The following is a 12581-nucleotide window of genomic DNA, read 5'->3' as shown; positions in this document are numbered from 1 at the left end:
AAAAACCCCGACTGTGTTAAGAGGGGGAGAAAAGAGAGGGAAGTAAAAGCTGTTGGCTCAGGGAATGCTCACTAGATGGCGTGTGTCCCCCTATAAACTGATCAATTAAGCCTCTTGGTAATTTGATGTTCCTTACTTCCTTCTTAGTTAAAATCAGAAGACAGAAATGTTGCAGTCTTGCAAGTATTGTATGAGTAAAGACTAATTCATTGGTTACGGCCAAATTACATTATAGCCTACTCAATGTCCAATTCCAGGACAGGATAACCAGGAAGAAAGGAGATAGACATCGCGTGGTCTGCGATTGCGACAGACAGACAGACCACTGAATTCTGCAGCTGTGGGAAACAGGACCAACCGATTCCATCGTTATTATTTGTTGGCAGTCTTACACTTTACTGAGTGATGTCTCTGAATTACATATCGACGAAGATCAGGTAGGCTTTTTTCACGTGTCACTTTGTTTCGGTTTGTGCCGTGTTACCTGTTTTGTGACATTTAAGGCTACTGATTTGACAGTACAGCAGTGTGTCTTAAACCCAAAGCAATCACCGGAAGTTTTTGCAGTCGTGCAGTTGTTGTTGGACTGTACATTTATGAATGCAGCATTTTTTGGGAGATAACAGATAAGATAGTCAAAACATAAAATGCTTATGTGGACAGGGCTGTTTGTGCAAATAAGAAAGGTCTTCTTGATTTAGACCCAAAATTGAATAATACACTTTTCTGTCATGTGAACCTGTTGCTTTCTTTTTATGTGACACTAGAAGTAGGCACACTAACACACTAAAGGAACGATTGCCCTGTTACAAGGTCAGAAGAAGATTGTTTTGTGTGTGGAGGTATTCTGTGTTCATTGATGTTTCTTTTGTGTGTCATGATCTGAACGGGAAACAAATATGTCGTGCTTATGATATTAATGCATGCAATTTATTCCTTCAACACTTTTTGACGAGGACACAGAAACTGACTGTAACATATTTGTTTTCTAAGAAGTTGTCAAATATAACCTCCAATCAGTTTGGTGAATGTAAATAGAATGGCGACTACATGGGGCCTATGACTATGTTGCTTGTAGTGTCCTGGTTGGATTTATATCACAGAGGCTACAGCTTTCTAGTTTTTTCATTTTATGCTACTCTGTTGTTCCGGATCATAGGTCAAAACCTCAGTGAAGTTATTGCTCTGAGGTAGGCTATATAAAAGTCTGATCATGTGCTCAGTAGGATGTACAGCTGGAAAATCAGACAGAACATTGTGTAGGTTACATGACATGCCTTAGTCAAGTTGAAAATCATGTTGGAAAGGTACCTTACCACTATTAGGTTTCATTCTGATATTCTCATGCAGAACCCCCAAATAAGGCTCTCAGGCACACTGAACCAGACTCCAGGCCACAGTGCAGTATGTGACGCTGAGAATTGGAGCACATCCCAGGCCTTAGATGGAGGACCACCTGCCCCCAAGGCTGCTCGAGGCCTGTGTTATTATGGGTGCTACAACTGATAAGCTAAAGGAGGCATATCAGGTACAAGCAAAGTCAAGTCAAGTTTATTTATATCGCGCATTTCATACACAGAGGTCATTCAAGCTTTACATAAACAAAACCAAACAATAGTAACAAATAAAAGCATAGAAGGGCAATACAGTCAAAGAATAGTTCAAAGGTAACGAAGTGTCAGAAAGCAGTGATACATTTACAATTTAAAGGACATCTGCCACTATAAGGTGAAAAACAGTTCCATCCACTAGATATTATATTGCCCTTTAGAGACTTTATTTTTATTATTGGATTATTTGGTATTATGTAAAGTGTATTGAAACCATATGCTGCATGGTGATTTTGCACTCTAAATAAATTGATTGATTGATTGATTGATTGCTTGATTGTTGACTTCATACAAGGCCTCCCTTTGCTCTCCCAGAAGCATCAACAAGGAAACACAGCCGTGTCTCCGGTATTGGAGGCTGAGGTTTTGCAGGTTCATGTGCCCCCTTTTGCATCAAAGGACAAAGCTGCAGAATGTGTGGGGCCAGCAGCTTTCAGTAGGGTTCAACGCAGACGCTCCTTCATCAAGAAAACGGAGAGACCAGTGGTGGCGCCAGGTCATTCTCCTGGTGGGGAGGAAACTACCCAAGACATCAGCGTGCCAAAAGACATTGACCTTGGAGGCCTGCCTCTACTCTGCTTTCCGGGTAACTGCTAGTGTTATCACAGTGATATCTGTCGTCAGTCAGTGACAACCACAATCATCTTCACGCCTGCTTTTAAAAATAGGCTACCACAGAATGCATGAGTACAAGTACAAAAGCTTCCTCTACGTAAATGTACAAGTGATGTCACACTTTTTCTTCTTGTCTTTTTTAATGTGGTGAAATACAATGATTGTAACTTGTATGTTTATATATAGGAGGTCTGACTGTTTGGAGTGAGCCAAAAGAGCCCTGCTTTCATTTCTTGGTGTTCACTGATGTGTTTGGAAATCAAACCCATGGAGTTGTGCTGCAATACTGTAGGCCAGTTCAGGTGTGTGCCTTTTAACTCCCTTCATGTTCCCCAACATATCTAACTCACACATACCGTGGTCTTAACGAAAAGTAGTAATGTAAAGAATTAAGGGTATCTGATTTAGTCTTGTGTAGTGAAGCCCTCTCAGAACTCTGAGTACACTCTTGGCTTTGGCCCTTTCAAAAGAGAGTAGCAATAATAGAACAATGCACATATTTGTTAGCAGGAGTTTGGGCTGTTGCCATGTGTATTAAGTGCATTAAACATAGAACTATAATTTCCATGTGTTCACATGGGTGAGCAAGACAGCACACATTTCTTTCACATTACCTGTACTCAAGCCAGTGAATTCCTGTGTGTTTCCGGTTGTTTCAGGATAGCACTCTTCAGCAGAATGGAACTAAGGTTTCCCGACTCTACACCACCTATGGTGTCTGTGTAATATCAAAGTACCCCTATTACAATGCCTTGAGGGATTGTCTGTCATGGTGAGAAGTAATAGTCAATGATGATCACTTTTTTCCATTTGATTTCTAAAGTCTTCTGAAGTCAGCTAAATGTTCTTGTCTACTTGGTTTGTTTATGGAAACAGTCTTCTGAGTCAGCTGAAAAATTGTCGGATAACGGATGTAGATCAACGTGTGAAAGAATTCTCTGCCAAACTCGCTCTGGTGCCCATTCCACCCCCTGGAGATCTTCATGTGGTTGGTTTATAATAATAGTTATTATTGTTATTATTAAGTAAGAAGCAACTTATTAAGTAAGAAGCCACATTGGATTTTCAATATAAAGTGGTAAAAAAGGGTGTGATCAGCAGGATATGTCATCTTCTCTTTGGCAGGTGTTTAGCCTGAGCCCCCTGGTCATTGTGCTTCCTTCCAGGGAAGACAAACACCACCCTGTGGTAGATCTCGATCTACACCTCCCTTTTCTATGCTTTCAAACAAGGGAACTTTTGCAGGTTTGACATGAGTTTTCCAGATGTTACATGATGATTGTTATAGGAGAGTCTTGTGTATTCTTTTGTATGTTAAGTGAAAAACAACTAATAAGCTCCATTGTCATTATTGCACAGCTGGATGAGTAAATGCACCTTGCCCATTCATGTGGACGCTTGCCTGCCCCATTCAAATATGGCCCAGTTCAAATGAAGAGTATCTCATCAGTCCTCTCTGTCTTGGGCAGATCATCACAGCCCTCCTGGCAGAGCGGCGGATCGTGTTCTTCTCCAGCGACTGGGCACGGCTGACGGTGATGGCGGAGTGCTTCATGCTCTACATCCACCCGCTGCACTGGCAGCACCCGCTGGTGCCCACCCTCTCCCACCAGATGCTGGACTTTGTCATGGCACCCACCGCCTTTCTCATGGGCTGCCACCTCAGCCACTTTGAGGAAGTGTCCGCGGTAAACCTTTGAAATGAGTCTAATCAAGTGTCCCATGATTAGCTCAAGGTTTCCTAACATAGCTACTCTGCTGGGAAATGTCTCCTGTGTTTCTACCCTAGAGCAGGTTTCCCAAGGTGGTCGCAGAGTGCATGTTTCCATTTTGCTAGCGTATATCCTTTCCCCCTGTTGATTCTACAGGAAACAGATGACCTGATTTTAGTCAACATCGATGACGGGACAGTGTCCTCGTCCAGTTCAGAACTCACTGACCTACCGGCTGTACCCTTAGCCGCCACTGAGTGCTTCAGGACACGGTAGGACACGCGTGCAAAGAGACCCTTCCCACTTTGGCAGAGGTGAAGATGGCGTTAGTGTGATGTGTGAAGTGTGATGGCATGTGTTGTGCAGGAGGAGAGGCCTTCAGCTTCACTTTGACCTGGAGGTGAGCCAGCAGGGCACCAACACCACGCTGAACGAGCTGCGGGCACACAGGCGCACCTGGCAGCAGCGCCTCAACTGGGAGATCCAGAACATCACCCTGGAGCTCATCGTCAACATCTTCAGGTCAGCTGCTGAGCTGTGAACGCTGGTAGTGGTGGGACCCATCTCCTGGTGATCAATGAGAGATCAATTCTCAAACCCTTCAAATCACCAAAACCCTTTTCCATCCTTGTTTCAATGTATACTACTAATATGTAATCGTACAGAGCATGTGACAGTATGTCAGAGTTTATTTATTTTACCTAGGAAATATGAAGATCTTTCAAATGTGGCATTTACTGAAGCTGTTCAGTTTGTAGTCTTTGCCTTTGTGCCTTTTGTTATGCTCTTTATCGTTGTTTACATTTGTGAATATTAATCTTAAGAAAGACGTTTGGTTAAATTGATTTGATTAAACTGAATGAGTGCTTCTTTTCTCAGGGGTCTGGCTGATCATCTGAACTATGAGCACAGAGTCTTTAATAGTAAGGAATTCCTCAAATCCAGGGAGCCTTCTGACCAGCCCTTTTATAAAGAGGTGATGAAGCACGATTTAGAGGACGTCCCTTTAATTAAGATGGTAGGACAGTCACTCAGACTCATAGTCAATCCCCCTGTCACCTGTCAAACCTTATTGATCTGTTCACCTCAGGTGTTGGAGAGCCATATTTTCCACTCCTTCTTGAAAGATCGGTTGAATCGCAAGATGGATGCCTACACTCGCATGGAGCAGAGCTCTCGCTCTGAGGCTGAAAAGTAGGCAGTGTTTGCACATTCACTGCCTTTTTTCCCCACGTGTTAATAGTTGTCCTCTCCCGTTGATATATTAAACTTACTCTCCACAGAGTAAAAGTCATGATTGACACTCTTCGTCGGCCCACTATGAAGGAGATGGGGCGTAGGAGCAGCAACTATGAGAACTGTGTGAACAAGAGGCTTGGCACCAGTCTGCCCAATCTCAGGGAGGAGCACCACCTCAGCATCCTCCGGCAGACCTCAGTGACCGAACCACGTAAGAGCACCAAAGTTCACCTGCACCGTTGTCTCTGTTCGGCTGATTTCAGATCAGACCGTTCACTGGCATTTATTTTATGCACATTTAGGAGTGGGGCTACTGAACAGTGATGGTATAAAAAACATCTCCCTTTCTGCATTGCACTAAAACAGTGCAAGAGAGCAATGCACTAAAACACTGACCCAAACCATCTTATGTTTGAAATGTTTGTTATCCAGCTTTGAAGATCCGGCAAAAACATGTCAAGCAGTTCAAGCTGCCAGATTTCCACCCCCACTTGTCCTATCAATACGTGCAGGACTACTACGCTGACCTGGTGGGCCTTCTGGGCAAAGCCATCTCCTTCACGCCCCGTGAGAGCTCCTCCCTGCTGGCGCGCTACTACTACCTGCGCGGCGTGGTCAACACCATGTGCGGCCGCAGGCTGGACGCGCTCAGCGACTTCCAGAACCTCAACCACACGGACGTGGAGATCTTCCCCGCAGCACTGGTCAGGGCGCTGGTGGACTCGCTCCAGCAGGAGGAGCAGGCGCAGGTGGAGCGCCGGCCCGAGCTCAAGCGCCTGGTGTGCAGGGTGAGGAGCAGCGAGAGCGAGGAGAGGGCTGTCCAGCCCACCGATGACCACGTGAAGAAGTTTGAGATGCCCAAGACCCACATGCCGCTGGAGGACTTTGTCACGCATGTTCAGGAATCGGGTATTGTCAGAGATGTGAGCACCATCCATCGCCTGTTTGAGGCACTCAGTGTGGGTACGATAAACATATGTTCATGTTTTCATTTCTTGTTGTCACATTAAGTTGTCACATTATTATTGAAGGTTTTCAGTCATGTTATAATTATGTCTCCTTTAGTTTGGCTTTAAGGAGGTTTATATTGCATTTTGAGCATTATGAGCTAGTCCAGATGTACCTGTAATCTGTAGTTTGTGGACAGGGCAGTGTGTTAGTAGATTTCTAATGAGAACGCTCTCACGAACATAATAAGAAAGCTAGATATCAATGCTATCATCAATGAATTCATTCTCACAGTTAAAAGTCAGGATCCTGCTGGACAGACCATTTCCCACTCATGTTTTTACATTCCCTCCATACTGGGTGGTAAGCAAGCATATTGTCACCATTTTCACAGACTACAACACCTTTGCTGGCAAAGCCTGAACAGCAGTTTGCTAAGCAGTTTGCTTAGCTGTGTAGTGAATAGGGTTGGGGGGTCATGTTGTGTCATGGAAAGATGCTCCAATGCCGAATTGCATGGTGACCACCTGCATGGCTTTGCCGCGTCTCTGCAAACTTTCTTCCTGTAAGGAGCAGATATTTACATCACATGGTGGAGGTTTTCAAAATCCTCATCTCATTTTGAGAATGGGTGAGTTGAACCGATCTTGTCCTTTGTATCAGCAAACACACTTAACAGACGTGTCTGTGCCTGCAGGAGCGCCGAAAGAGGTGGACCCAGACGTGTTTTGTGATTTCTACACCTTCTGGAAGGGCATGGAGGCTGAGGCACAGGATGTGAACCTGCCCGCTGAGGTCATTGAACAGCTGGACAACAACGAGTGTGTGTATAAGCTCTCCTGCTCAGTGAAGACCAGTTATGGCGTCGGCAAGATTGCCATGACCCAAAAGCGACTCTTCCTACTTACTGATGGACGGAGAGGATTTGTGGACATCACTAAGTTCAGAGATATAGTGGTATGTCCTGTGGAGTCCTCACTTAAAATGCGAGTGCATGGGTCATATTCTGTGAATTTCCTCTTTCTGCACTATGATAAAGAATGGTGACAAGTCTTTGTATCCAAAAACAGGAAGTGAAGATCTCTTCAGCTCAGTTCCTGGTTTTGCGTATCCCATCACTGAGGATCAAGAGCAGCCTGAAGAAAGAAACATTTGAGGCCAATCTAAAGTCGGAGTGTGATCTGTGGAGCCTGATGATTAAAGAGATGTGGGCTGGGCGAAAGATGGCCGATGACCACAAGGTATTTTCACTTTTTGGTAGAAGATGTCACCTTCACCATCCAGCAGTCAGTATACCATCTGAGTTGCAAATGGCTGCTGTGTCTTTTAGGTACTCCCAGTGGAAAATGGATAGATCACACTGTGTGTTTTGCTAAGGCCAACAGGATATCCCTGCCTCTACCCCTCATTAACATGGTGGAACAGAGTATGTTATCTGTCCCTCACAGTTGGCCGACTGTGGCTCACGGGTGTTTTTAAGTCCTGATATGGTACTACAACAGTTCCAGAAACAACCGAAGATTCAAATACTTCCCGTAACACACTTGTCAATGCATGTTTACATGTGCTTTCAGGATCCTCAGCACATGCAACAGGCCCTTACAAATGTCCTCCTCATGGACACTGTGGTTGGCTGTCTTCAGCCACAGAAAGGCATATTAGCAGCTTCTAAACTGGCTTATTATGACCGGATGAAACACGAGGGTATGTATGCCTCCCCCTTAAACACAAAAACATACCTCAGCAAGGCCTGTTTGAAAAGCATGCTTGTTTAAGTTATTATGTAGTCAGCCTCTATTAGGGAGGGAAGTGTTTGGTGTGTGTCTGTGTGTGTGTGTGTGTGTGTGTGTATGTCTGTGTGTGTCTGTGTGTGTGTGTGTGTGTGTGTGTGTGTATGTCTGTGTGTGTCTGTGTGTGTGTGTGTGTGTGTGTGTGTGTGTGTGTGTGTGTGTGTGTGTGTGTGTGTGGCTATTCTGAAGGAAGTTTAATGATGTGTGTTTTTCCACTATGGCTGCTCAGTACCAATGACCGTCCCAAAGACGACCTCTGAGACTCTGAAGCACAAGATTAACCCCTCTCTCCACATGCCCTCTCAGCAGACCGTGGATGTGCTGCTCTACACTCCAGGTACAGTATGGCCACATACACATGCCCTATAGCGGCCACATTCACCCAACGGAATGTGTAGGTAACAGCCATGCTAAATACCTAAGTACTTGACCTAAGCAAAATGTCAACCATGGGCTGACGCAACCCGTCAATTTCTCTGTAACGGTAACGTTATAAATACCACATCGCAAATACCATCTCATGGTAGATACCTGGACAGTTTGGCTTGCATTGGACTGGTCAGGGCTGTTTGTGTTTTCCTGGATGGTCACATGCCTGCATGATGTAGAATGGTGCTAAAACTGACCAATTTGCATTAGCGACACAGCTGATCTGAAACAAGAGGTGCATTGAGTGTCTTGACCCAGATGCTCTAAATTCACTGCTGGAACTGAGCCAGGAGCCTGCTCAGTGGATCTCCAGTTCCTGGACAGGCGGAGGAGCCTTACTCCCCACATCACCAACAGGGCCCAGAAGATGTCAATAAAAGTGTTTGTCTAGCTCTCACTGGATAGCAATCTTAGAGCGTAACATGTTTTTGTCCAAGTTGTTTTCCATGAATGTATTGTGCGCCTCATGCTCTTCATCTGACCTGACCTTCATCTGAATTTATGGCTCATTCAGTGTATTTATATATATATATATTTATTGACGTTGGTGGCACTTGATTGTGTTGTATAAAGTGTTGGTTAATTGAATTCTGTTTCATAAAGTCGTAAAGTGTTGTGTAAAGGGTGCTTTTTAGGGTCAGGAGGGATGAGCTTGGGACTGACTCAGTGCCTGTTGTTTGTCCGGCTCCACCTGCAGGCCAGCTGGGGAAGTGTGACGTGGATGGAGACGGGAACCCCAAGTTGTGGTGTGCCCTCAGCCACGGGAGAGTGGTGCTGTTTGATGCAGCCAGCTGGTCCATGCAACACAACTGCATTCAAGTGGGAGTACTGCCAGTAGTACGTCACTCACAGTCTAAACACACACTTTGATATCTACAAAAGAGGAAGCAATATCTCACTGATTCTTTATTTAGACTCCTTTGGTCAGTAGCCCTCACATGGATTAAGCCTTGACTAAAAGAGAAATTCAGTGAAAATCTCCATTAAAAATAAGCTGTAAGTCTAAGACTCTCCATTGAAACAAGCTGTTAGTCTAGGACTAGGGCTTAATCCATGTATGGGAAACCACCCCCCTACTGTGCATGACTGCAGTGTTCTTGGATATTCATAAGCCCAAGGGCAGGAGAACATGTCCTGTATAGTACCCAGAGGAAGAGGAGGAAGGCGCATGTCACTGGTGGTGAAAGGCCAGGAGTAAAGGAAAGGAGTTGCCGTTTCTGGATGTCGGAAAGTGTTTTGGTTTTAAAACAAGTCACCAATATTGCCACCTGGTGGTAATAATATGATGCACCATCATTTAAACAACTTGGGCATTATTTCAATTGAATAACTTCACATGAGATTTGTTGTAGTTTTGTCTAATTTAGTACAGTAAAATTCCATGCAAAAATGAGAGACAAAGGAAAAGAGGAAAGGGCAGTGCTGTCTTTGCTATTTGCATTAACCTAGTTAACTGGATGTCCACATAGTGTATAATGTATGAATAAGAGCAGCTCTCTTTGGTGTCCTCAGAGCTGTATGCTTGGGCTGGACCAGGAGCAAGTATGGATCGGCTCTCAGGATTCCACCATTTACATCATCAACACGCGCCGCATGTCCTGTCACAAGCAGCTGACTGAACACCGCAGCGAGGTCACAGATCTAGTCCTGGAGGATACACAGGATACATTCAGGTGGCTCTCATGGATATACACCATTTAGCCATTAAGTTAAGGCACTATATCACTTGACATCTGATTTAAAATGCATAGAAATATAAATAAATATGTACCGGTAGTTACATAAAAATGATGTGTGTGCAGTTTTTAGTAACTGATAAATACCCATACTCACCATTGGAAATTGATAGACGACAAGCTGAAAAAACCCTTTTCAATCTGCAACAATCTAGTTTAACAATTATGTGTTGCGTTACCCTGGCTATCAGTCACCAGGTGGCAGTATCACACATGCATTCCACACAGAACTCTCATATGATTCTGACCCGCTATAAAAGAGCGTAGCAGAGCCAGCATCATGGCTTCTAGACTAGTCTCCATCCCACTACACACAGGGTTCATTCAAGTATGCAGTAAACGCTATATGCATGCCACATATGCAGTTCTACAGTTCCATTTGTTGTTGACTGAAATCCTCATCTTCTCATAGCCCAACATTGGCCTACTCGTGCAGTCTTGATGGTATGGTTATTGTCTGGGATGTCTCTACCCTGAAGATGAAAAGGCAGTTTCACCTGAGCTGTCACAAACTCACCTCTCTGCAGCTGTACAATAGGACGCTGTGGTGCTGTAAGTATCTTGAGGAGCTGAACCTGTCAGACACATATGCTTCAGAGAGGAATTCGTACCTAACTGGTCAATCCTGATCATGATCCTGTAGGGTATCTAACTGTGATCACTTTTCACGTGGTTGATGCTTCGTAAATACTGATACTATTACCCAGTGACTAGTTGTTAGTGTAGCTTTTCTGATTAGTGCTCTCTTTCTCTGTTTCTCTCAGGCTAGTCCATTTCATTTGATAGCGTGTATCATTCTACACTTTGTTCATATGCTTGGTATTTGTGTAGATTGGGATTAAGAAATCATTGATCATATATTGTAAGGTCACATATAGTGTGTAGGTTGCTTTCTTAGTCAGGCTTGTTTTGATATGTATGTCCAGGTGCCCAAGATTGCATCATGGAACTGAGGAAGACTGGACTTGTGCAGCGTAAGATCTGCTTGCTACAGGATCCCACAAACCCTCCTTCTCCCTTCAACGGGTTCATCGTCTATTTAGAGGTTTGTAAGCATGCAGCCGTGATGCGTTTTTCAGGTGTGCTATTCCACCCTCAGTAGCTAGAAAGTTCCAACAAACTGTCAGTTAGAAGGTGTGAGAGTTCATCTACTGTATGTGTTTGTCCAGCGATGGGCTGTGTCACATGTTCCTCTGCGCTCCTGTCTCCTCCTCAGAGGGAGCAGATATGGACCAGTTGTGCTAATTCATCTGAATTATGTGTGTGGCACTCTGACAATCTGGAGAAGCCCACACAGAGGGTAACTCTGCCTGACTGTGCTGGAGTCACCTGTATGCTCAAGGTCAAGAACCAGGTGGGTGGTTTTCTTTCACTCTGTCATAATGCATCCAAAACGTGAAAAACTGATTGTCATTCGACTCTTGAAGGTGAGGTGTGCTTTAAAACAGCATTGTGAACTGACAAATCAGAACAATGGCAAACCATCAGTCCAGTCCTTCTCTGGAGTCCTTTACTTCCAGCTAAGATGCACAGTGGTCTTCGTTTTTGTGGAATTAAAATTTATTTTCACTGTGTCCAGATCTGGGTTGGCTGTCGGAGCCTGAGCGAGAGCCCGGGTCAGGCGGTGGGGAAGATCTTCGTGGTGGATGTGGCCCAGGCTGTGGTGGAGAAGGAGCTGCTGGCTCACACTGACAGCGTCCAGGCACTCTGCTCGGCTGAGGACCGCTACGTGCTGAGCGGCTCTGCCTGCCTGGACGGCAAGATCGCCATTTGGAAAGTAGAGTAAAGTCGAGGGCTCCCTCAAGTCAGCCAATGCTCCTCTTTAGTGCACTTCCAGAGGACAAATCTGGACATGATTTTTGGACAAAAACTGTTGTACTGATGAGGGTCCATCTGCAAGGGAAGCCCATTGCCTCTGTTCTCAGCAGCCTATCTGAATGTCAGACTGCATGACCAAAACTGAACTTTGGTATCTGACTCTTGTTGCGGTATCCTTCTCCAAATGATGAGGCCTTAATGATGTCTCATCTACTACTGTAATGTTCAAATACTTTTTTCTCAAATTATAACAATTACAACTAGCTTTATTTTATTTCACTTTCCGTATTTATATATGTCTGTTGAATAAGTCATTTATAATAAATGGACTTGTTTACAGCCTGATCTATGATATTGGTGAAACTAACTGGCCGACTCTCTTGTATCACATTTTGGAGACAGAATATTCAGTGTTGTTCTCAATGTTGTGACCAGCATCATCACTGCAGCATCATTGTTGTAGTCTTTCCAGACACAGTGCATGGCCCATAATGTGTGATGTGAACATAATATGAACAGTGTGTAATTGTGTGGTTGTTGTAATGGAGTGCATTCCAAACGCCCATGAGGAAGGCTGTGATTCGTGCTCCCAGTGGGAGATGTGGGAGGATGCCCCACAGTTCTACTGACCGTGTGTGTGTGTGTGTGTGTGTGTGTGTGTGTGTGTGTGTGTTGGTGTGTGTT

At 44.5% G+C, this 12581-nt stretch overlaps 1 protein-coding gene across 6 annotated transcripts; it reads left to right on the top strand.

Annotated features, from left to right (window-relative positions):
• Positions 1–158: 158 nt before the first annotated feature.
• On the top strand, positions 159–12243 carry dennd3b (DENN/MADD domain containing 3b). Of its 6 annotated transcripts, none has more exons than XM_076281154.1 (25): positions 159–437; positions 1351–1528; positions 1929–2196; positions 2412–2527; positions 2876–2997; positions 3102–3213; positions 3351–3470; positions 3695–3913; positions 4094–4209; positions 4304–4459; positions 4817–4913; positions 5028–5131; positions 5221–5387; positions 5609–6139; positions 6419–6487; positions 6822–7081; positions 7195–7365; positions 7699–7828; positions 8144–8251; positions 9041–9180; positions 9856–10016; positions 10492–10631; positions 11006–11124; positions 11296–11433; positions 11659–12243. In XM_076281154.1, the coding sequence occupies exons 2-25, from the start codon at positions 1445–1447 to the stop codon at positions 11863–11865; spliced, it is 3855 nt and encodes a 1284-aa protein (XP_076137269.1). In that variant the 5' UTR covers positions 159–437; positions 1351–1444; the 3' UTR covers positions 11866–12243. The 6 variants fall into 6 exon arrangements, with proteins under 6 accessions (XP_076137269.1, XP_076137270.1, XP_076137267.1 ...); XM_076281155.1 differs by having other exon boundaries at positions 1926–2196; positions 2885–2997; XM_076281152.1 differs by having other exon boundaries at positions 1926–2196.
• Positions 12244–12581: the final 338 nt, after the last annotated feature.

Source organism: Alosa pseudoharengus, unplaced genomic scaffold (assembly GCF_046254945.1).
Source record: "Alosa pseudoharengus isolate Yale_2024_CS ecotype anadromous, Long Island Sound unplaced genomic scaffold, YU_APseudo_1.1 YU_APseudo_1.1_scf_12, whole genome shotgun sequence".
Classification (NCBI taxonomy): domain Eukaryota; kingdom Metazoa; phylum Chordata; class Actinopteri; order Clupeiformes; family Clupeidae; genus Alosa; species Alosa pseudoharengus.
This window is presented reverse-complemented; position numbering and strand designations above follow the sequence as displayed.

What these genes read in the sequence shown, in the direction of transcription:
- dennd3b (XM_076281152.1), top strand. Translation starts at nt 1,445, where the DNA reads ATGGAGGACCACCTGCCCCCAAGGCTGCTCGAGGCCTGTGTTATTATG. An exon ending in TGACCGGATGAAACACGAGG is followed by an intron (nt 7,829 to 8,143) that starts GTATGTATGCCT and finishes ATGGCTGCTCAG; the next exon opens with TACCAATGACCGTCCCAAAG. An exon ending in TGTGCTGCTCTACACTCCAG is followed by an intron (nt 8,252 to 9,040) that starts GTACAGTATGGC and finishes CTCCACCTGCAG; the next exon opens with GCCAGCTGGGGAAGTGTGAC.